Genomic DNA, 22,880 nt, shown 5'->3' with positions numbered 1-22,880 from the left:
GTGGATATTTTCTTGATAATTGTGTTTACACAATGAGTTTTACATCGATGGTTGGTATATCTTGCAAACAAATTTGGCAGTATACTCTATTTTCTTTCGGTGATAAAGTTTTCTAGGAGAATCTAAAAATGGGAATTTTGCTATTTTTCAATTCTGGCAAGAAAATATTTTTTTACTACCAATTAATGAATTTAATAGGTCTATTGTTCTAGTACTCTCGTTTCAAATTCAGATTTATATCCACTATATTAGTAAAATTTCAAATGAAATAAAACTAGTAGAACGGTCAACGGTCAGTTCCCACAAAAACACCATTCAGCCCATTTAATTTAATATAAATAATCATCCAATAATACCCACTAAATATTATTATTTTGTAATACTAATATGTAATTGGTAGAGCTGCGTACAAACCGTTATAATTAAAAAAAAGATTTTATATTCTATTAACAAAATTAGCTTTTTAGTTTGACTAATGATGTATAGATGGAGTAACAAATATTTGCATTATTACATTAAAAAACAAAAAAAGAGGCATGTCCACAATTTTCAAGACTCGAAAACATTATCGTATTGTTACCATAGATAAATTGTTAATTTTTGACAACCTAAGTGAAACATGTGACATTTGTTAGTGAAATAAAAAACTAAATATTGAAGAACTATGATTTTTTGTTTTTAAATAAATAATAGCCGAGCGTTTGTTTACGTTCTTACAACTTACATAAAAATGTCTGAAAATAGAAGAAATCGCAGATACAGCAGTTACAAGGTAAGTAATTTAGAAAAATGGTTCAATAGTTGTATTTGGACTGTGATAAACTTATATTTTAGGACAAATCTGCAAAACAAATTGAAGACCCTCCTATTCAACCGAAAATATTATTAAAAGCTAAAGATAAAGAAACTACATTATTAAGCGGTAATGATTCTAATATCCAATTTCTAAATTCCAATGTAGCAGCTTTGCAAAATAAAGAACATCTCTCAAGCTCTACCGCAACATCTACGCCAACAGCTTCGAGTTCCGTTACAAGTAATATATCACCCAGTACCTCACAACCAATAGAATCACAATTTGGTCAAAGTGTAGCACAAATGACTAAACCAATAACAATTTTATCATTAGCTAACAATCAAGTCAATTCTAACACGAATAAAGTTCTAATAAAATCGAATACAGATTTTTTAGTTGTTGGCGTGATTGGACGTCAAGGCATTGGCAAGTCAACGATAATGAACTTTTTAGCTTCGCCAAAATCTGGTTTAGATTTTGCTGACACAAGTGATTCTATAGCCGTTAACGCTGAAGAAATTTATAAAAAATTTTTTAAGAATCGTGAAGGAGTATTTCCAACCAAATTTAAATCCGGAAAGTCACCATCAACTCCTAGAACTGAATCATTACATATGTTTATTACCAAGGATCGTTTGATACTTTTAGATGGGCCTCCAATTTTGTCTAACCCTGGTAAAAAAGATGCCACAACAAATGAAGTGGAAGATATTAATTTAATCATTTTACTTTTAACCGTTTGTCATTTGCTAATTGTTGTGCAAGACGATTACTTTGATTTAAATTTGGTTCGTTTATTGCAATTTGCAGAACTATGTAAACCAAGCGATTCAGACTCAAAATCATTTTCGAGTGACCACTTACCAAATATCTTGTTCTTAAAGAACCATGCTAAATATAAGGACTTTTTAGCGGATGCAAAGTTGAAATATGAAAACTTGATAAAATATTGTTTTAAGGATTCTAATTTAAAGATATTTTTTGGACAAACAGGGGACAATAAGAAGAGATCCAAATTTATGGAAAATGATACTGTAAATTATTTTATATTTCCAGAAATTACAGGTAATTAAAAGTGTATTTATAAGTTATGAAGAAATTATATTAGACCTTTTGCTTTATTTTAGAGAATGAACTTTACTCTTCCAATTTAGATATATTAATGGACGAATTGCGGCAAAGGGTTTTTATGAATCCAAGGAATAATATATTAAATTGTGAATACAATGAAGCTTTATGGTTTGAAATATTTTCAAATAGTTGTATGAGAAAAAATGAATTTTATTTGTCAAAATATGAAGAGATTAGAAGGGCACATACTAATCCTCATACTGATCAGAATGCTCAAAATTAAATTTAATTCTATAAATATTTATTAATATGATACAATGAACAGTGAGTTTTTTTACTTATACATTATATTAATTTATATTCAATTATTTACATAATTAATAATAATTAAAGTTCTTAAAAATCATATTCGCAAATTAACAAGAAATTTCCTTAAAATTGATTAATTACAATCTAAATTTTCTATTTAAAAATTGTATCCATAAACATACATTTTCTTTGTTCTATTGGTTTGTAAGAATGTTGGTATACGCTTGCTAATCTCCAATGTTCCGGGTAACCACCTTGTCCGGCTCCGCCCTTATAACTTTTAAACGGTGGTACTAATGTACTAATATCATATTTTTTTCTCATATATGGATTTCTCGGCTTAGGGACAACTAAAATTTTCGTCCCTGTTGAACATGACGACATAGTACTGCAACCGCTATCAGAACTAATTCCTCCGGTAACATCTCGTTTGGGAGCACCGGCTTTAAACGCTTTCTTATATTCTGCTTTCTCACTTTCTTCAGGATATGGTTGAGGAGCTACTTTATAACAAAGACGCATTGTTTTTTTAAGAAAACTTGGTTGTTTTGCTCGAACTTCTTTAGGTTTACCACGGTACTTATTACAAGAATGCAAAACTTTACCGTATGATTGAACTTTTGGTTTATATTCTTTTATTTCGAAGTCTTCATCGTTATTATTATTGTCATTAAGTTTGTGCATATTTTCTTTGTAATATTGTGGTGCATATTCACTTACTTGAAATTCTGATAAATTTGGAGAACTTTTAAATAATTTTGTGTTATCTACTAAAATATCCCCTCTGGAAGCACTTTTTGACCGAAAGTTATTATTTTCAGATTGTGCAACAGCTTGTTGCATTTCTTCAGGAAACACAACTGGAGAAGTACCACAAGTACATTTTAAATCTGTTTTCTCCCCACCAAAGTTCGATTTTTTTTTAATAATATCTTTATCGAAAAATCCTGGATCTCCAAAGGTACTTGTAAAAACTCCCCCAGATCTTCCTGTTTCATTAGGTTTTGGACTTCTAGGAGTTGTGACAATTTGAAAAACCGCAGGTCCCGCATCATCTTCGGTACCATCAATATGACGGGTCCATTTTGGTTCATCATTTGAATCAGCAGGTCTAAAATCCCAACATATGGCTAAATCCATTTGGCCCATTTTTTTGTCTACCACTGATGTTCCAGGTCTGTGTACATTGATGTATTGTTTGTTGTAACGACTTAAAGGTTTTGGAACTACCCCACATGTCTGCGGGCGATAAATTTTCATTTTCGTGCAATGTGTTGGACCAACATTATATGCACCTACACCAACAGCTGTTGGTTTTGGGACAAAATCTAAAGCAAACCCTGGAAAATTATAACCCTGTGCTTCTAATTTTTTAAATTGTTCATCCGTAATACGATCAGGTAAAGGTTGATGTTCTAAATTTTCTGCATGCATTTTTCTAGCAATTTGAAAATTATATTTTGCAGGAATAATCGGTGACGGTGTACGATAGTTAGGTTTTTCCGGAATAGGTTTTACAGATAAATAACGCATTTTGTCTAAGTCGTCTGTTGTAATGTTTGTTTCACCTAAAGCTTGTCGTAATTGATGAACGTCTGTTGGATCAATATCTTTTCCTAAAACGTGAGGAGATGGACTTCGCTTTTCCTTTTCTTTTGTAGCTAGTAAAGCTACTTTATCGTTACACTGATGCTTTTCAAGAAAAAATTCATCAGGTTTATCTAATTTCGGTAATTGACCTTGATCTCTTAGTTCCTTTTGTTCTAGCAAAAGTTCCCGAGATGGATGTTGGTCTTTTGGTTCTGTAAAATCACCTGGAACGTATTCTAAATCTAACGACTGAAAGTAAAACGAAATAAAGAAAAAAATTTTTATGTTTATTTATATCTGTAAATCAATTTAAAATTTTGAACATTTGAATGTGATTCATTTGTGCTATATGGGAAATTTAAAACAAAATCTGTGATACGACTGTGATATAAGCATTCAAAATAAAACTGAATTAAACATTCTTTTCTTTATTAAAAACACTTTTCAATTCTTCAACAAATTCCGGTTACTCCTTTAAGAATAAATATATATAGAATAATTAAGATATTTAGATTATCAGCTCAAAAACTTCAAAGTTAAAACAAAACTCAATCAAAACAAATATTTATGATAAAAAGGTTTACTTTAGCTTTTTTAATTTTCCTTGATTTAGGGTGTTCTGAATATTTTGTGTCCGGTTTTTTATTACGCGTTGCCCATTTGTTTTTGTTAGTTAATGATGAATTCATATCTTCAATTTGTTTTTGCGACAATTTATCTGGTAATTGCCATGTACTCTTGAAATTTCCCCACGGACTGGTTTTTGGTCTTGGTATATGCGGCAGTAAATGGCCATTCTCATCAGATATTATTTTTGTTTTACCGTATCTTTGTAATGGTCTTTTTGGGAAAACTTTTGGTACCTCCCAGTTACGAAGCCTTCGAGGTGCAAATTCTTTATCAAACTGTGAACATTTTCATTTTTTATTTTAGCGAAAAAAAAAGAAAATTAAAATACAAGCTAAATAAATGGGTACATTTTATACAAAATAGAAAAGAAATTAAGAAAATAATTTATAAATATTGTTTTGGAAAGATACTGAAATAATAACGAATATAACACTATTTAAGTGACTTTCTGCCGCTAAGGGGCTAAATTTAATTCTTGATTATTTTCTTAATAAAAAAAAATCAGTACAATTTATATTCTGTGAATAATTTATATATGTATGTGAATAAAAATATAGATACATTGCATAATATTATATTGCTATAAATATATTGTCATAATATATATTGTTACTTATAGAAACACAGAACTTTTAATATTATAAATAATATAATCTCAGTAATTACGCACGACACTACTTGTTGTCTGTTGATTGCAGATTAGGAAAAAGTTTTTAATTTTTTTTATTAATTTTATTACTACGGCAAGCAAAAGCCAATGTTTATTTCTTTAATCAATATATAAAAAGCAATACATACATACATATGTAGAAATTATCAATTGAATTCTCTTAGGAATTGCGATATTCAATAACACTTAGGTATCATTATCTGGACAACCTTTTGAATAAAACTACAATGGACATCTGCTTCTCTTAAATATTGAATAATCAAAAAATCAAATTGATTGTATTACTATATAGAAATTTAAAGTAAGGTATACATTGACTCCCACTATAGAATTCAAATACAATTTTTTGTTAACTGATATAAAACTTTTGTCAATCGTTTTGAAATTTATATACAACAAACATACACATGTAATACAATTATTTGTGAAAAAAAAATTTATACAAAAACCCGTCAAATCTGTGAAGAAGTTCTCTGTTCAAAAGACAAATCTATTGACATAATGTATTGATATTCGAAAAATTCAAAGATTGTTTTTGGAAATATACTGTGTATTCGAGTCGGGTGATTACCTATAGTTTTTAAATTTTTGTTATTAAAAATTGAAAACTAGATCTCTAGCCAAATTTCTACTTATGGTTAAAAAATTTTTAAGTAAAATTAAAAGTTAAATGGAAAATTTATGTATGATCAGTAGGTAATCACTTCCTAAAATTTAAATAAATATTTCCCCAAAGGATCACAAGTTTCTTTCCTGGCCACACACGTCTGTACTTTATAAATAGATCATTTTGCTGCCATCTACATTTTGTTACGCAATTGAGTTCGTATACAACAAAAAAGTGTTTTAATTTGGTTTATTAGGAAAAACTTAATGTAGTCAGCAAAATGTGTGAAATTGTCAGTAAACATATCTTACAAGCGGGTTCGACTTTAAATCTTATATACGATCTTATAATGTAGTTCTCGCCTAAAATTTAGGATTTTTTTAACATTTAATTTCCCTTTGATTATTCTTCTATTTTTATATATACTTATGTATATGTATAAATAGTATCTATAAATACGTATGTATATGTATGTATATGTATAAACCAAAATAATAAATTCAATTTTAAAAGTAGACACTGCGTGAAATTACATTAATCGTCAACTTTTCATGTAAAGCACTTGTTCCAATTGCTTCCATTAAATTTTTTTTTCTTTTTTTTTTTACGGTGTGTACGAATTTTTCTATGCGCTCAATATTTTATGTAAACGAACCAAAACATATTTAAGGATAATTTTTATTATTAGGATTAAATCTTAAACCTTTATGTAACAAAACAGTCAACCCCTCTTGAATTTTTGAAATTTTTTTGCAAGTTCAGATAAAATAAAAATCATTTAATTTTTTTTATATCTACAAAGTACGTATTTAAAAAATATAAAAATCCTTGCTTTTCATAATTCAATAAATAATGTTATATGTATGTATGTTCATATGTGAAAATAATGTGCAAATTTATGTAGGAATAATATTGCTACGTGTGTTGAAGATTCTTGTATACATATACATAAATTCCATGAGTATAGAGGTATTTAATATACTGAAACTACGCAGGCAGGGTATAATGCGAGTTTTATTGCAAATTTTCTACGAATGTAGTCTTTGTTAAAGTGAAACCGAAAATCTTGTGATCCTGCAGTGTTTTTAAAAAAACTTATTTGAGTTAATAAATTGAGTTGACAAAAGAAAGACATTTAGCAAATTTGGTAGTCTTTCTTTTATATTAAATTCAAAATGAGGAAATTACCGGTGAACCAAACAATTTTTTTTAGGTCAATAACAGCTATCATCGATTAAGCCGGCAATCGGTACTCAGAATCCTGTTCAATAACTTTAAAGTCGACAATCTACGCTAAACATGTTTATGCATTGTATGTATAGAATATCTATTAAGTGAAATCGTCTTCCATAATAGCACAGGTGTTTTTGAATGAGCTTATTAAAGACGAATCGATTTAATTACAGTATACTTTAATTACAGTAATTACAGTAGAACCCATTTTTCGCTTTCTAGAATAAAAAAATTGAAACACATGGTGATAGTATATTAAATTCAAAAAAATTGAAATTTTCCAATTTCCAAAGCAGTAAATAAATTGGGAGTCAAGTTGTAAGTAAAACGAATAATTTATTTTTACAGGTTTTTTAAAGTTAATAGCAAGTATGACTCTTCCATTTGAATTGCGTATTTTTAAGTTTTTAAAGCAGTTTATGGCAATTTCAAAAATTTTTTGTCAAAATTTATTAAATGTTTTTTTTTCACTTATTATAGTAAAAAGCGGAGTATTTTGGTGATTTATTTTTATATAATTATTAACTAATTTATTTTATTGTTAAACAATAAAATAAATTACTTAATAATTATTGTTTAGTAAATAATTTATTGTTTTTCATTTTGCTTAAATTTTATGATTATTGCAATTAAAATAAAAGTAAAAAATAATTTTCAATTTTAAAACCTTTTGTAAAGGTACTGCCAAAATCTTGATTTGAATTCACAAATTTTTTTTTTTATAATTGAATTTTGTGAAGTGTATTGAACTCAAAAAACTATCTAAAAACTATCACCCTGTGGGTGTAAAGTCATACATAAATTTTTTTCAAAATAAATTATGAAAACAAAAAATCAAAGTAAAAATATAAAATATTTGTGGAACGTATGTTTGAACGTGTGTTTCAACAAAGAAAGACATATGCTGACACGAAATAAATACACAAAATAATTACGTTTTATAAATTAAAACACAATTTGATAAATGTAATGAAATTTGATTCCGACATGAAATTATATCATATAAAGAAATTCAAGAAATGAAATGATAGTTACAATAATTTAATAAAAATGTACATATTTAAATTTTTAGATTTTTGACGCTCTTAATTGTAAAGTATTCGAGCATTTTGGTTAGTAGTCCAGAAAAAAGATAATTTTTATACAATGTACAAAATTATTCCAAAAATTGATATCAAATTGGTTATCAACTTTAAAATGTTCATATACATAATTTAAAAAGAAATTTTAATAATCTCCCTAAGAATTTACTAATTTTTTAAGATATAAACATGTAACGTACGTCAATGTGTATTTTTCTAATTATTGTATCTCTGAGGGTCTACTAAAAAAAATTTCGTATCGTATTTACACAATTTTGTTTGGTTCATACTTTTCCTAAAGAAAATTCCCGCTTATATACAATTTATTTATAATTAATCTTGAAATATTAAATGTATTAACTTATTATAAATCAAAGTATTAAAAAAATTATAAAAAAGTAAATATAAAATTTTATTTAATTTCAAATACATACATAATTTAATAATAAATAATATTGCATTTGAAACAGATGCCTAAATACCATTTAAATGGGCCAATTAAACAATTAAGTATTAAGCATAACAGAAAAATCAAACAAGTATACGCATAGATATTAAAGTAACTAAAACAATATTATTCTTGTTATCCTCATTATCCTTATAACATCGTATTCCCCTTCTCTTATTTGGTTTTTTTTTATTTCATTTTTTGCTTGTAATAATTTTCATAGTATTTAGGAATTACCTATAATTTTCTATCTAATTTATACCATATAAAAAAAAAGTCAATGATAAATGACTATCGGATTATATTTTTTGGTTAAATAGAGGAAGAAATGTTAAAACACGAAAGTTGAAATATGTACGAATGTTTTCTTCATAAAAAATTTATTCTACAAAAGTAAATATAAATTGAAAGTGCAATTCTTAATGGATTAATACTGAAAAAAAAACAACAAAGTTACTTTTAACACATGTCCATTGCAATTTTATGATAATTTAAAAAAAGAACAATTTATTTGAAAATATACGAAAAAAAAAAAAAAAATAAAAAACAGGATTCAATTGTAAAAAAAAATATTCAGAACAAATATTTTTGTTTTTGTTTACTCATATTTGGAAAAAATATGACAATTTTATGTTAATTAAGTTTTTCAATTTGTAATAAATGATACCAAATATGCCAATTTTTTATCGGGTTGTATAAATCGGATTGTATAAATCGGGTTGTATAAACCAATTCTAGACAAATTGGGAAACAAATTTTTGCTATTACTTTTTATTTTAACCTGTTGAAATTTACTAAAAAATTTATTTTTATTTTGAAGCTGTATTTGAACATATAAGAGTAAACTAATTTTGGTAATTTATTATATATTTTTATAATTTTTAATTACGAGATAAGAGCAATCAACATTATAGTGATTTATTTTATTACTTATCAATGATGTGTTAGAAGAGATGAAAAAGTTTTCATATTTTATTTAAAAATTTACGAGTTTCTTATGTACACTCGTATCGCCAATTCAAAAATCAAAAAATAAAAATTCTATTACATTAGCTATTTTTTTTTAGTCTCGATTAAAACAAAATTAAATAACTGTAGGTAGATTTACTTTTAAGAAAACAAACTTAATTTTATTAACGAAATTCATATTAAATCTAGTCAATGAGAAATTAAAATGAATCTATATATTGTATTCATGTTTTTCTTTTTTTATTATCTGTTTTGTAGGTCTGAGCCAGACCAAGAATTTGGATTCGAATCAAATATTTGGGTATCACAGAATTTAAGAATAAAAAATGATAAAAATGCAGCTTGAACAAAGTTTCTATAGCAAATTGAAAGTGAGACGACGAGGAAATTGACTTATACTAGTAAATATTTTATATGAATTCCTGTTGAAAAATTTGTGCATTTTCTTTTGAAAATAAAGGCAGTATTGAGAAAGCTGTGGATAAAAATATTGAAATATATATATATACGGAAAAGGTGAAATAAAACTAATGAAAACAAGCCTTCAATTTTTGGATATGTAAATGAATTATAAAATCTTGTATGTACTATACCAATAATTTTTTGTATTAGATTAAATTTTTTAATTTCATTTAAAAATTCGAAATAATGTTTTGTAATGTTTTGAAAAATTTTAAAGTACACTTACTTTCACTAGAGTTTTTGAAATTACAGCCTCTAGAGGAAGTCTAAGAAAATTTTACAAAATAATTCTAACTTAATTATTTTCCAATTAAAAAATATACAAATACTAGACTCTTAAACAGTTATTTTTACTTTAATGTTAACGTAAGATATTTTACTGTTGAAAATGAAACAAAAAAAAAATAAATACAAAAAATGTAGTAAAAAAAATCATATAAAAAAGTATAACTTTAAATAATTCAATACAATAAAAATTCCAAATAGATAATCCTTAAAAGTGATAAATTGATCCCTGGGGCTTATAAAGAACAGCATGTTAAAGGATATTTAAACATATTATACTGTACTCGTATAAAACTTTTTCTTGTAAGAATTACACACTTCTGTAGATTGTCAGAATTCACCCCCTTAACTTTATTTTGCTAATATAATACGTGGTGTTGGTGCGTAAAATTATTTTACAATGCATATTACCTAAATTCAAAATCCTGAATATACCCTTTAACATAATTTTTTGTTTGGCCTATTGATAATATCTTTCTTTTACATAAACATACTTATATGCATCGATGACAACACTAAAATTGACGCAACACTTATATATATATATATATATGAATCTATTTAATGTATCAATTTATTTAATACCATTAAACAAAATGTAATCGTACATGTATTTCTCAAATTAGAAACGAATCTTTTTTAGTCAAAAGATATTTTTTCAACTCTTGAATAAAAAAAAAGATAAATATAGAGGACTAAAGAATGTCATTTAACCCATGAAATTTATTGAAAATCATTTTCATTTATAATTGAAAATTTAAAAAAAAAAAGTGTTTCCTAATTGTTTTTGATTATTTTTTAAGTCTATTGTCCTTGAAAGCTTGGAGAATGAGTTATTATATTTTAAAATTATGCGTATCCCATAATTTTTTGCTGCTTGTTTCGTTAGACTGACTGCCCTACTACACTACATCCAAAAATTAATTTCGAAACGACTTGCAACAATTTGATAATAAAGATCTGTATCGTTCAACAAATTATCTGTTATTAAACTTTTATTTTAAAATTACTGAACTAATAATATCCTTACTCACGTATATATTCAAATAATTACATTCGTTCTTAATAAGTACATCCTTTTGTAATTTATAAGATGATGAAACATAATATAATACTGGGAGTACAAGTAACCATGGAGTGTGTAACTAACTTGGTGTGAAAATTTAATTAGCAAATAAAGTGATAATATAGATAGAAAATAAGTTGAAAATTAGAGGGTGGTATTTTATTATTATGTTGATAGATAGGTGTAAGTACAGTTTGTTATTGATGTTCTAAACGGACGTACGTTTAGTGACTTTAACACGTGTTTGAATTTTTGATTCAATTTGCTATTTGTGGTTTTTTTCTTCTATAATGCGATTACTATAATATATAGAAGTACTAAAGTACCCATAGCAAAAGTTTAGTTTGATGAATGATGAGTACTAATTTAAATATCATAAATTATAAATTGCATAAAATTTTGGAAGCCAGCTTTACCTTACAACATTCGCGGTGAATTCGTAAAATATTGTGTTTGCATTTTAATTAATTGTAAAATATAGCATTTAAATTTGTAAAACCGCGAACAATAATTTTATTTCACTGTATCAATTTACGTAATTTTAATTTGCTTATTGTACTCTGTTATTTACCCTCATGTTAATTTACATACTGTTATACAAATTTTGGTCTGCAATGGTTTTCATAATTTATTAATGAAAAATATTAAAAGTAACAACTATATAACAAATTTTATTCGGTAGCCCATGAGTTTTTTTATCAAAAAGAATGCTGTAGATTTTAAGAGTCCAAGAGTACGTTTTAGATTTTCAAGACAAATTTTTATTTATTATGAACCCATTTTTTAACCTGAGTGTTAATTAACTCAATAGAAAAATGTTTAAAAGCCTTATAGATAGATTTGTAAAAATAATAAAGTTCGGTCAATTCTATAGTTTGTATTGTAGCACTTTTCCCTTCAACAAGTGAAAATACTGCTTTTAAATACAGACTATGTATACCGACCACACTCTTAAAGTTATTCTCATTCATAAACGAAACTATTTCTAGGATTGCATGCACCTGCGATGAACGATTTATGCAGTCTGAAATAAAGCAAAAATTAATATAAACAGGTTACATAATGCTCGATTTTAAGGCTTAATTGCGTGTGTTAAGAAAAATAATTATATTTTTTAATGTCATGGAATTTACCTTTAGCTTCTTGCGTTTATAGAAATGTGATAAAGCTTTCGGTTTCAAAAATATAAGGCGTCAAAAATTTAAATTTCACAATTTTCAAGAGGCGATAACTTGAGAGGGGGTGAAGATGGAAACAAATTTTCTTCTAACGAAATAAACTATTCATTAGGGTCTAAAAGCTGCTAAAACTTCAGGCTCCTACAGCCCGGGGTCTCGAAAAAAAACGACAACAAAAATTTGGAAAAAACGGATTTTAGGTAACGGTAAATTTGTCCGGCTATTTTGTTTTTTCAAAGTTTAACTATAGTATGCTGAGACAGAAGAAGCCAGCCACTATTTTCCTGCTTTTGCAAAATTTGAAAGATGCTTATGGTTTCACTGCAATAAATAGTTAAATAAAGTTGGGTCAAACTAATGGTTTGTATTGTAGCACTTTTCCCTTCAATAAGTGAAAATACTGCTTTTAAATACAGTCTTTGCATACTTGCCACACTATTAAAAATATTTTCATTCATATACAAAATTATTTCTAGGATTGCATATATTTAGGACGATGCATATATGTAGTCTTTGAAATAAAGCAAAAATTAATATAAAGTGGGGTTAACATAATGCTCGATTTTAAGGTTTAATTGTGTGAGTTAAGAAAAATAATTATATTTTTTAATGTCATGGAGTTTACTGTTAGCTTTTTGTGTTTATAGAAATTTGAGAAAGCTTGCGGTTTGGGAAATATAAGGTGCAAAAATTCAAATTTTCCAAATTTCAAGAGGCGATAACTTGAGAGGGGGTGGAGATGGAAAAAAATTTTCTTCTAACGAAATGAACTATTTGTTAATGTCTAAAAGCCCCTAATTTCAAGTTTCTACAGGCTGGGGTTTAGAAGAAAAACGAAATCAAAAATTTGGAAAAAAAGACTTTAGATAACGGTAAATTTGAACAGCCATTTTGTTTTTCTAAAGTTTAACTATAGTATACCGTGCTAGGGGAAGCAAGCCACTGCCTTTCTGCGTTTGAAAAATTTCAAAAATGCTTATGGTTACATTGCAACAAATAGTTAAAAAAGGCCATTTTTAGGGTTTTGGAGGGGTATAACTTCTAGAGGGGGGAGATAGGTAAAAATTTTGTTCTACGAAAATAAGTTTCTAGTAAAGATCTATATATGTACATGTAAAATTTCAGCTTTCGATCTTCAAAGGTGTAGAAGTTTTGTAAACAGACACACGGATACACGGACAGACGGACGGACGGATGGACGGACAGAGTGAAACTAATAAGCACTTTTTTTCAAAAATTTTTTAGAAAAGTGCTAAAAATGGCATTTTTAAGGTTTTAAGGGGGTATAACTTCTAGAGGGGGGGAGATATGTAAAAATTTTCTTCTACGGAAATAAGTTTCCGGTAAAGATCTATGTGCATGTTAAATTTCAGTTTTCTATCCCCAAGGTTATAGAAGTTTTGCAAACATGTCCACGTAGAGACGGACCAACAAAGTGAAACTAATAATCACTTTTTTTCAAAAATTTTTTATAAAAGTGCTGAAAACTAGAAAAATTAAGTATTTTTATTGACTCTTAATAATATAATGATTCAATTCATTCTAACAAGTCAGTTCTAATAGAAATATGTACATATTAACCATTTTAAACAGCATTTTGGATGCTTAGTTTTAGATTTGTAACCTTAACTTTACAATTATTTTTACACTAAAAAAATAATTATTAATATTTTATTAATAATTATTTGTTTAATGTAAAAATAATTATTAATAATTTTAATTAATTACATTAAAAAAGTTCAAGCAATATACATATTTGTTAAGGATTATTAAAGTCCAACGACTGAAACTAATTATTTTACATACTCTTAATTATTAAACAAGCACTTTTAGGATAAACATACATATAAAGATTTAATAAAGAAGAAAATATTGAGTATAATATTAAGTAATTGACGTAATATGCTTTACTTTAAAAATGAAGTTTATACTTTTTAAGTTTAACATGTCCTACAAATAATTTTCTTATTATTAGAACCATTAATTATCATAGACCAGAATAACAGCTAATCACCAAGTAACAGTCAACTTTACTGTTAAAATTCTTAAAATTCTTATTTTTATCAACGTTGGGTGTTTAAGAGTTAAAAAACCAAAATAAATTTGTATTTCTTGTAGTAGAATAGCAACATAATTCTTTAGTATATATTATTATATTATTTTCTTTCTTCACTAGGAAGAGCATAGGGCTAGTACATGGTATCGTAGATAGTCAACCCCCAGTCTCATTGCGTCATATAGTTTTAACTAGGTTAGTAACTAGTCGTCCGTAATGTTTTCTTATATTGAATATTTAAGATTAACATTTATTGTTTATTTTTCTCGGTTTAATATCAAATATTATGGATGAAAATTATTTGTATGCCAACTTTTTATTTTATAAAAATTGTATATTAAGCTATAAAATTGAATATTACTTTTTATAGTGACCTGACAGGGTTTTTAACCCGAACCTTCGGTTAAAGGACCAGTGCCATAACCACTGCAAAGGTCAGGTTAATGTATTGTATGCAGGCGCGGTTCTGATGTATTCGTCGCCCTAAGCGGTTCCTAAAAAGTGCGCCCCCCCCCCCCTTCAACCTTTTCACCTATTTTATTACTGTGAACAAAATTTAATAGGCATTGCACATTGTGCATCATAAAGCAGTTTCTTGTAACCTTATTGTGCTGAATTATAGAATTAAAGTCTGGAACTAAACTTTCAATTTTTTGTTTTATAAATTCAAAAACAAGGTAATTTATTTAACTGTACGTTTTTTTATGAAGTTATGATCAGATTTATATCAATCACTTAAACTTAATTTTTTGATTTTAACAACCAAAAAATTTACTTTTTGACGTAAGTGAAACTTATTGTAAAAGGTTCTATAAAAATTATATCAAATGAACTTTTTCAAAGCTTATTTGAATATGAAAAAAAGTAAAAAATTATTTTTATTTTTATTCGTAATTTTATTTTTATTTTTATAATTATTTTTATTTTTATTCGTAAAATTTGGCTTTTTATTTCACAAATCGCCTGAGAAATGAAGCAGCGTATAAAAAAAGTTTCGACTTGCATTCAAAAATTTAAGGAAAATCAAAGTTTCGTTCTAAAATTTATGACTTGAAAACTAAGCTTTTTATGAACATTGGTACAAGCTTTTATACTGTTCATTAAATTTTTTAGACTTTATTAAAATAAATGCATTTACTGGTATTTATAGGCTTGTTTTTTTGAAATTTCAGAATGTCGTTTTGCTTAACTGTTTTAATTTTGGAGATAAATGTGTGAAGCAAATTATGCGCCATTTCATTTTACTCTTATTTTTTGGATGACTTACACTACATCAATTCAGCATAAAAATTCTTAACATTCGCTTGATTATTAAACAACATTTTTTCAATTCAATATAAGTAGTAGATTTTATCAAATAAAATTTAATTCTGTGATTGATAACAGTTTTTTCAAAAACGAAAGCAGAACATAGTAGTAGAAATTCATAACGATCATGTAATTTTAAAATTCATTCAAAATTTTTTGTTGTTTAACAAAAACAAAATATTGGTATACACAATCTCAATATCAAGCTATGCTTTCCATCATTTAAGAATATTGCTCTCATTCTCTTTTTCTAATTTCTTTCTATTCTCATTCTTAATTTGTGTTTTTTTTATTTTGTTCTTGTTGTTTACTAATGCAATAGTATACAGAAAAGTAATACATTATAATAATGTGTTTGTTTGTTTGGTGAGTGGGCGCCAACTAAGCAAAAATAAAATTTTGCATGTATGAAACAATTTAAATATAATGTGTACGAACGAGTGTAGCCACTAAGCATAATAAAAACCTTGCTTTGTGATATAATTATATGTGTACGAGCGAGTGTTGATAGGGAGCAATCTCAGCAAAATAAAAATTTTGCTTTATGAGATAATTATATGTGTACGCATGAGTGTTGATCTTATTCATATTAGACAATATAAATTATGTGTACATGTGTATTTTTGAATATTTTTATTTGTTGCGTACATTGCTTCTGTATGTATGTATATTATATGAGACGATTTCACTTATATATATGAACGATTGAATGTATACAGCTGTGTGAAATAATATTCTGTGTTTATAGGCATATACAGTACATAAAAAATAAGAATGAAAGAGTAGTGTAGAGTAAAGAAATGTATGAGTAATTTTAATTCTATGAACATTTTTTGTTATATGGTGCAAATAGAAAATATGTGTAGGAACAAAATATTATGTTTGCATGTAGGTAGATTTTGTTAAGTTAATTTCGCTATAAATTGATGTATAAAAAAAAACTTGGAATCCTTTTTTTTGGGTGAAAATTTTTTTTTTTTAAATTTAGGGGTTTTTTAAGTTTTCAATGGCGCCCCTATTTTTTATCGCCCATTGCAAATGCATACTTTGCATGTATGATAAATCCGGGGCTGATTGTATGACTATATCATAATTATATAGAATTTTTTAAATAAAAAGAAATACATTTCATAGCTTATAATACTTTGTGTTTAATAATTTTAAATTAAAATTTTTCTGTTTTATGTAAGAATTCACAACACTTTTCCATTTGATATCTACTTGTATTGAATAAATAATTGAAAGTTATAAAAAACATTTTACCTATACACATTTAATTTAAAAACTTTTATTGTTAATAATTGTTATTAGCAACTTTTTTTCGGATATCAAAATAAACTATTAAATAGATTTTTCTTTTAAATTTATTAAATAGATTTAAAAAAAACTAGAAGCAAACTTTAAAACCAGAATTAAAATAAACGGAATATTTTGTGTATAGCAAACAAAAAGTAAAGAATGAATTCCGTTATTTTTCTCTTTGTATACAAATCGAACCCAATATAGAAAATGTTGAACCTTAACTAAAATCATTTTCCTTAAATATTTTAATTTTTTCAACGAAAATTCATTAGCTACCTAAAATTTGTTTTAGAAAAAATAAACAAATTTGTAAAAATAAAAGAATGAAAATTAGGTCGTCTTTTTTATTTGCCTTTTTGTTGTTTTTCTTTTTTTGTTCTGTATTTTACTAGATTTTATATTCAATTTCATAAAGTTTATTATGAGATTATTGAAGTTATCTATGTAGATAGTAGATACCGTTACTTTATTTTCAATATTGTATTTTTATATAAATAAAAAAATTTATAAAAAAAGAAAACTTTATTTAGATATTGTTACTTATTCTTTTTTAGACGATTTCCTATATTGCATGTTGCTCGCGAATATTTTCGCATTTTAGTTTTATAATATAGGATTTAGTTGAAGAAAAACATCTAGTACAGATAGATAAACGTATATATATATATAAAAGGTTTTCCAAATTTTATAAATAATTTTATTCCATTTAAAAAAAAAAATATAAACAAAATTTATATACATACATGAATTTTATTTTTACTATGATTTAAATTTGTCTATGTATTAAGCATATATGCGATTTGCTAGGATGCCTGATATACATAATATAATATGTATTACATACATATAACACAAGATGATCTAGAAGAGAACCACAAAAAAAATCTACCATATGATTCACCAGTTAATAGAATAACAATAAATCGCAAATTAAAAATAGCAAATAGAAAAGGTTAATGCAATTCTTCTCCATATAGTTATATGATACGGCTCAAGTAGAAAATATATTTATAGCCTATTAATTAATTATATTGGTACGTTTATACGCCTATTAATATAACAAATCTAAAATTAGCTGCAAACTAACAAAAATTGGATGTTTTAAATTTTATATATTTTTACTTGAATAGACTTTGAATATTCGTTTTTTAGTAATAAGTTTAGTAAAAAGTGAAGGTTTGGAAACAGAACTTTCAAACTTAACTCTTCAAATACGAGAATGAAGAATTTCAGTATACTCGTATAGCAAAGATCGATTAAAATTATATATTTTTTAAACAAAATTTTATTTCTTAGTAAAACAATAAATGTAGCCAACTTTTACCGAACCCAATGCATACAATGAAGAAGGAATTGATTTTCATACTAAATTTCTCTTATTCAGTTTTCAACAGAAATGTACTTTTATGTGTTTAAGCTATCTGTCTTTGCTAGTCTCTGTATTTGCAATATTCATATTACAACGACATGGCGGACTATGAAAGATTTTAAATATCTGAGTTAATTTTTAGGCATATGATGAAATGATCTAACTTAATTCGGGACACATGGTACGCTTTTATTATGTATTTATTGATTATAATACATTCAACATTAAAATCTGTATAATATTCTATCACAGGTGTATATCTATATGGTGTAGGCATACCATTTCTCTGAATATTGATTTTTGAAATCACAAAATATTTTGATGTCTAGCAATAATTTGTAATTTATTTGTCTCAACATGATGTGTAACTTTTTGAATCTATAATAATCTATGTATATTGACTTGCAAATGTAAAGAGAAAAAATAAATTAAAAACTTTTTGCGAAATAAAAAGACTAGATTTTTCCTTTCCAAAGATATGGTAAAAAATATAAAATTGGCCCCCAGTTTGGTTAACTTTTGATAAAATATTTTAACAATAGAAGATTTAAGGGCTTTAAATCTGCAATTTTACACATAATTACGTTACATGCTTTATATTTAGAAATTAAATTATCCTGTAACAAACTTTTGAATACATATAGAAAAATATAATATTTCTATAGGAATTTTCCAATTTAAAAAAATTACATAATTACATTATATTTTTTATACGTAAGATAGAATGTGCTCAACAAGTTCAGTTGCACCGTTTATTTTTCGATTGCGATATCATAAAAGTTTGTCAAGTACAGTGTTAACGCTGATGAAAGCTACATTCATATCAATCATTATGTTTTTAGTTTTTATATTATGTATATGTATATTAGTATAGTTTTATATCATAGGTTACAAACTCTTCATACAGATGTTTCAATGAAAACTTACAATATTATAAATAAGTTGAAAGCGACATAAACCATTTAAATAATTTTCCCGACATATTTAAAATATATATTGAAAGTGGTCCTAAAAATTTTAAATATATTTATACATCTTTTAGTTACAACATTGATATTTTGCTCAAGCCCTTGTGATTTTGCTGATAAACACTATGTGTTATTGCTCATGTGAATATTTAAAGAGTGTTCATTTTAACCTTATAAGAATTTCTCTGAGTACATCAAATGATCCAGCTCTTCCTTGTTAATCTTATGTATGTCAAAACCATGAAGAACTCTCAAGAACCAATTTTTGATAAAGTTGGTCTTATCTCCGCAGCCGTGCTTTTCGCATGCGGGTTATCTTGAATATCTTGAATATACAGCATATTCAAGAGCAATAAATTTTAATTTTTTAAAAACTTAAGTAAAATATACAGTTTGTCAGAAAAAAACGTTTCTTTTATAAGAAATTTTTTCTTAATTGTTAACTGATGTGTGGCATAAATAAAATAACTGTTAAATGTTCCTAAATTATTAAATACAGTAAATTTTTTATCAAATTTTATTTATATCTACACAATATGTAAATAACATATGTAGTGACACATATGTATTTCATTTTTAAATTTGTTCATAGCAATTAAAATAGTAAATTTAATTAAAATAAAAATAGTATTTCCATTAGTAATCATTGCAATGATTCAACAGATAACGATGTTTATCAGCAAATCGCATTAATTAAAACCACCCCAAATATAATAGATAATATCATTGTACAAGATATTTTTTGGTCAATTTTTTAGTTAACATACCGAGAAAAATATAAATTTGACTCTTAGTAAAGCTTCGCTTACTATGGTAAAGCTGAAAAGCTCGCTTACTATGGTAACAACCATACAGAGTTAGTTTCGGTAATAACCAGAACACAAATATCAAATTTCAAAAAATTCCATCGATCCGTTCCGTAGATATGCCAAAAAATGTAAAATCGGCCCCCAGTTTGGTTTCTGAGCTCCGATCGTTCCAAAAAATTTATATGTTCATTGTTTTAACACTCCAAATTTAAATATTAAATTTCAAGCAAAGTGGTTGATTGTTCCTCTTTATAAGGGCAAAAATCTAAAACGACCTGCAAAAAAGTCCAGTTCCTAAGGCCTGATACTGATATATCTCAAAAGTTGATCAATACGTAACATAGCCAAAACAAATTCTCATATAAAATTTCATGAAAATCGGTTCAGCCGCGGGTACACACAGACAGACTGGCAGATAGATCGACAGACCGACACCTCTCCAAAAATAGTTTATTTACACTTCCCTACTATGGAGAAGTGAATTCCCAGCGAAAACTCAATATGCAAAATTTATTGCTATTATATAACCTTATTATATACAAAGCGGTCGGTTAGAATAGTTTTTGTGTTTTGATTGCAAGAAGTTCCTGATTTGAAAGTGTTCTAAAATATAATGTAGATAGGATAAAGCTTTAATAGGGTACAAGAAAAACTCTAGATTAATATTAACGTCATTTTTATGATAATATCAAAACATAATGTGCGTTATAATTACAAATACACGTTATAATAATAATGTAGCAATTTTGTTACTTATACACTACTAATATATGTATACATATATCATATATGTATATGGATAATAAATTTTAAAAAATAAAGTATATAGCTTAATGTATAATATGATTTCCAACATCCATACACACTTTTCGTTTTTAGTTTAATTTATTGTTATATAAGTATAAACTATAAGTTGAGATTTAATTAAATCAGATCAAGAGGAAACTTACGTTATTCATTAAAAATTCTTACTTATAGGAACTTAAAAGCTTGACAAATATTATTGTGCGAAAGAAAATATGTATATGCAATCGAAAACAAATAAACAAATGACAACTATAAGTTTAGAATTCTGATTTGTACGGAATTATTAGTTAGTTGGTTAATATGGCTGATGCGGCAAGTAATCCATACCCCAAATAGAAGGAATGTGCCGTTTTCATAACACTACCGCATGACAATTGAGTTATCATCGAACATACTACAAGAATTCTCTTATATTTAAGTCATGCGGTTCTTGTAATCTGTTTAAATCACCGCGTATAGTGGTCTTATATATCACGTAGATCTACGCTAGCCCCTGCTAAACGCTAAACATATTAAATGCTTTGCCAACATGACTTTAGGCACAAAAATAAACAACACAAGAGACCTTGGGATAAGATGCATTTTTGTTTACTCACACAATATTCATATAGGAAAAAATTAAATTACACCAATTTCTTCTGGTGGAATTTATGCCATTCTCAACAAAATTAATGATACACATACACACTATTACAAAACTTTTATTTTAGTTTTGTTTAAATTTTATTAAGGTAAAATAATCGACCTTCATATATTACCATAAAAAAAAAGTTTTGAATTTTTAAGCATTTAATTAAAAAAAATGTAATTTCAGTGTTAAGACGTTATGTTATTTTCATATTGTAGCATAATTTTTTTTAGTCACTATTGTAGAATACGAAACCGGTAACTTTAATTGTTCCATTTTTGGTGATGAGGACTCTCAAAAAATCAAAATCCCTTCAGAAATAAAATTTTATAATGAATTTAAAAATTTACACTTTTAAAACGATTGACGCTTTGGGCACCTATTTTTAGTATCAAATCAAAGTTGGAAGGTAATTTGTGAAATGAACTTAGACTGAAATATTAAACACCTAACAATTAATATTTTTGCATATTTTTGAATCCATATTGCTATAAACAAGTATTTCTTTAGATTTCTTCCTCTATTCTTTATTTTTTAAGATAATATTATACATATACGTAATAATATGTATGTATGTATAACATATCTGCCATAATTTTGAAAAAAAAATTTCTTTTTGTATTTAAAAATAATTATAAAATAATTCTAATGAAAATTACTAACATTTTCAATTACCGCTAAAAATTGCGACTAATTTTTTAATTTTTCCTTTCTAAAAACTAAAATTATCGTCGGTTCGTTAAAAAACAATTTAAAATGCAATGCACTTTTAATGCAGTTAAGCTGCTTTTAACAAAAAATTATTTATTAATTTTCCGGATATAAAATTTTCAGGGACATTTTCTATTAAATTTTGACATACCTACACATACTCGTACATTACATATGAATATACAATTTGCATATTACTACCATTCTGAAGTTTTTCTATATAAAACTATAAAACTTTCTGAAATTTTTCATAGTACTGTAAATTTAAATCCGAACATATTTATAAATAATACCGCAATTTTTTTTTTGCTTATTGACCAATTTCATGAAATGTTTTTAATACAAAATAATAATATGTACATAATGTAGTTCTATATAGGTATATAATATTTACATATAATTTAAGTGTAATTATATTTTCATATTTTTCATTTCAAAATGCGTCTCAACTGCGCATCTTTTTCAAATGGCTTACTATCACCATGGTAATAAACACAATGTCATTTATTTATTTACTTTTTTATTT

General features: G+C 26.1%; 2 protein-coding genes across 2 annotated transcripts; one reads left to right on the top strand and one right to left on the bottom strand.

The window, feature by feature from the left end:
• Positions 1-632: 632 nt before the first annotated feature.
• LOC129606151 (protein SMG9) lies at positions 633-10,076 on the top strand. The gene is made up of 4 exons (XM_055516701.1): positions 633-772; positions 835-1,861; positions 1,924-2,191; positions 9,664-10,076. Exons 1-3 carry the CDS (start codon positions 731-733, stop codon positions 2,148-2,150), a joined length of 1,296 nt encoding a protein of 431 aa, XP_055372676.1. The 5' UTR covers positions 633-730; the 3' UTR covers positions 2,151-2,191; positions 9,664-10,076.
• LOC129618824 (uncharacterized) lies at positions 2,205-7,114 on the bottom strand. The gene is made up of 3 exons (XM_055533840.1): positions 7,094-7,114; positions 4,351-4,671; positions 2,205-4,015 (listed from the first exon to the last, which is right to left on the bottom strand). The coding sequence occupies exons 1-3, from the start codon at positions 7,112-7,114 to the stop codon at positions 2,330-2,332; spliced, it is 2,028 nt and encodes a 675-aa protein (XP_055389815.1). The 3' UTR covers positions 2,205-2,329.
• Positions 10,077-22,880: the final 12,804 nt, after the last annotated feature.

Source organism: Condylostylus longicornis, unplaced genomic scaffold, assembly GCF_029603195.1.
Source record: "Condylostylus longicornis isolate FDR11 unplaced genomic scaffold, ASM2960319v2 ptg000001l, whole genome shotgun sequence".
NCBI lineage: Eukaryota > Metazoa > Arthropoda > Insecta > Diptera > Dolichopodidae > Condylostylus > Condylostylus longicornis.
The sequence above is the reverse complement of the archived record's forward strand: the minus strand, read 5'-3'. Positions and strand labels throughout refer to the sequence as shown.

Excerpts from the sequence above, each read along its gene's own strand:
- LOC129606151 (XM_055516701.1), top strand. The coding sequence starts at position 731 with ATGTCTGAAAATAGAAGAAATCGCAGATACAGCAGTTACAAG. Across the intron at positions 773-834 it reads GCAGATACAGCAGTTACAAG|GACAAATCTGCAAAACAAAT; the intron begins GTAAGTAATTTA and ends CTTATATTTTAG. Across the intron at positions 1,862-1,923 it reads TATATTTCCAGAAATTACAG|AGAATGAACTTTACTCTTCC; the intron begins GTAATTAAAAGT and ends GCTTTATTTTAG.
- LOC129618824 (XM_055533840.1), bottom strand. The coding sequence starts at position 7,114 with ATGGGTTCTACTGTAATTACT. Across the intron at positions 4,672-7,093 it reads TGGGTTCTACTGTAATTACT|TTTGATAAAGAATTTGCACC; the intron begins GTAATTAAAGTA and ends AAATGTTCACAG. Across the intron at positions 4,016-4,350 it reads GGAAAATTAAAAAAGCTAAA|TCGTTAGATTTAGAATACGT; the intron begins GTAAACCTTTTT and ends TTTTACTTTCAG.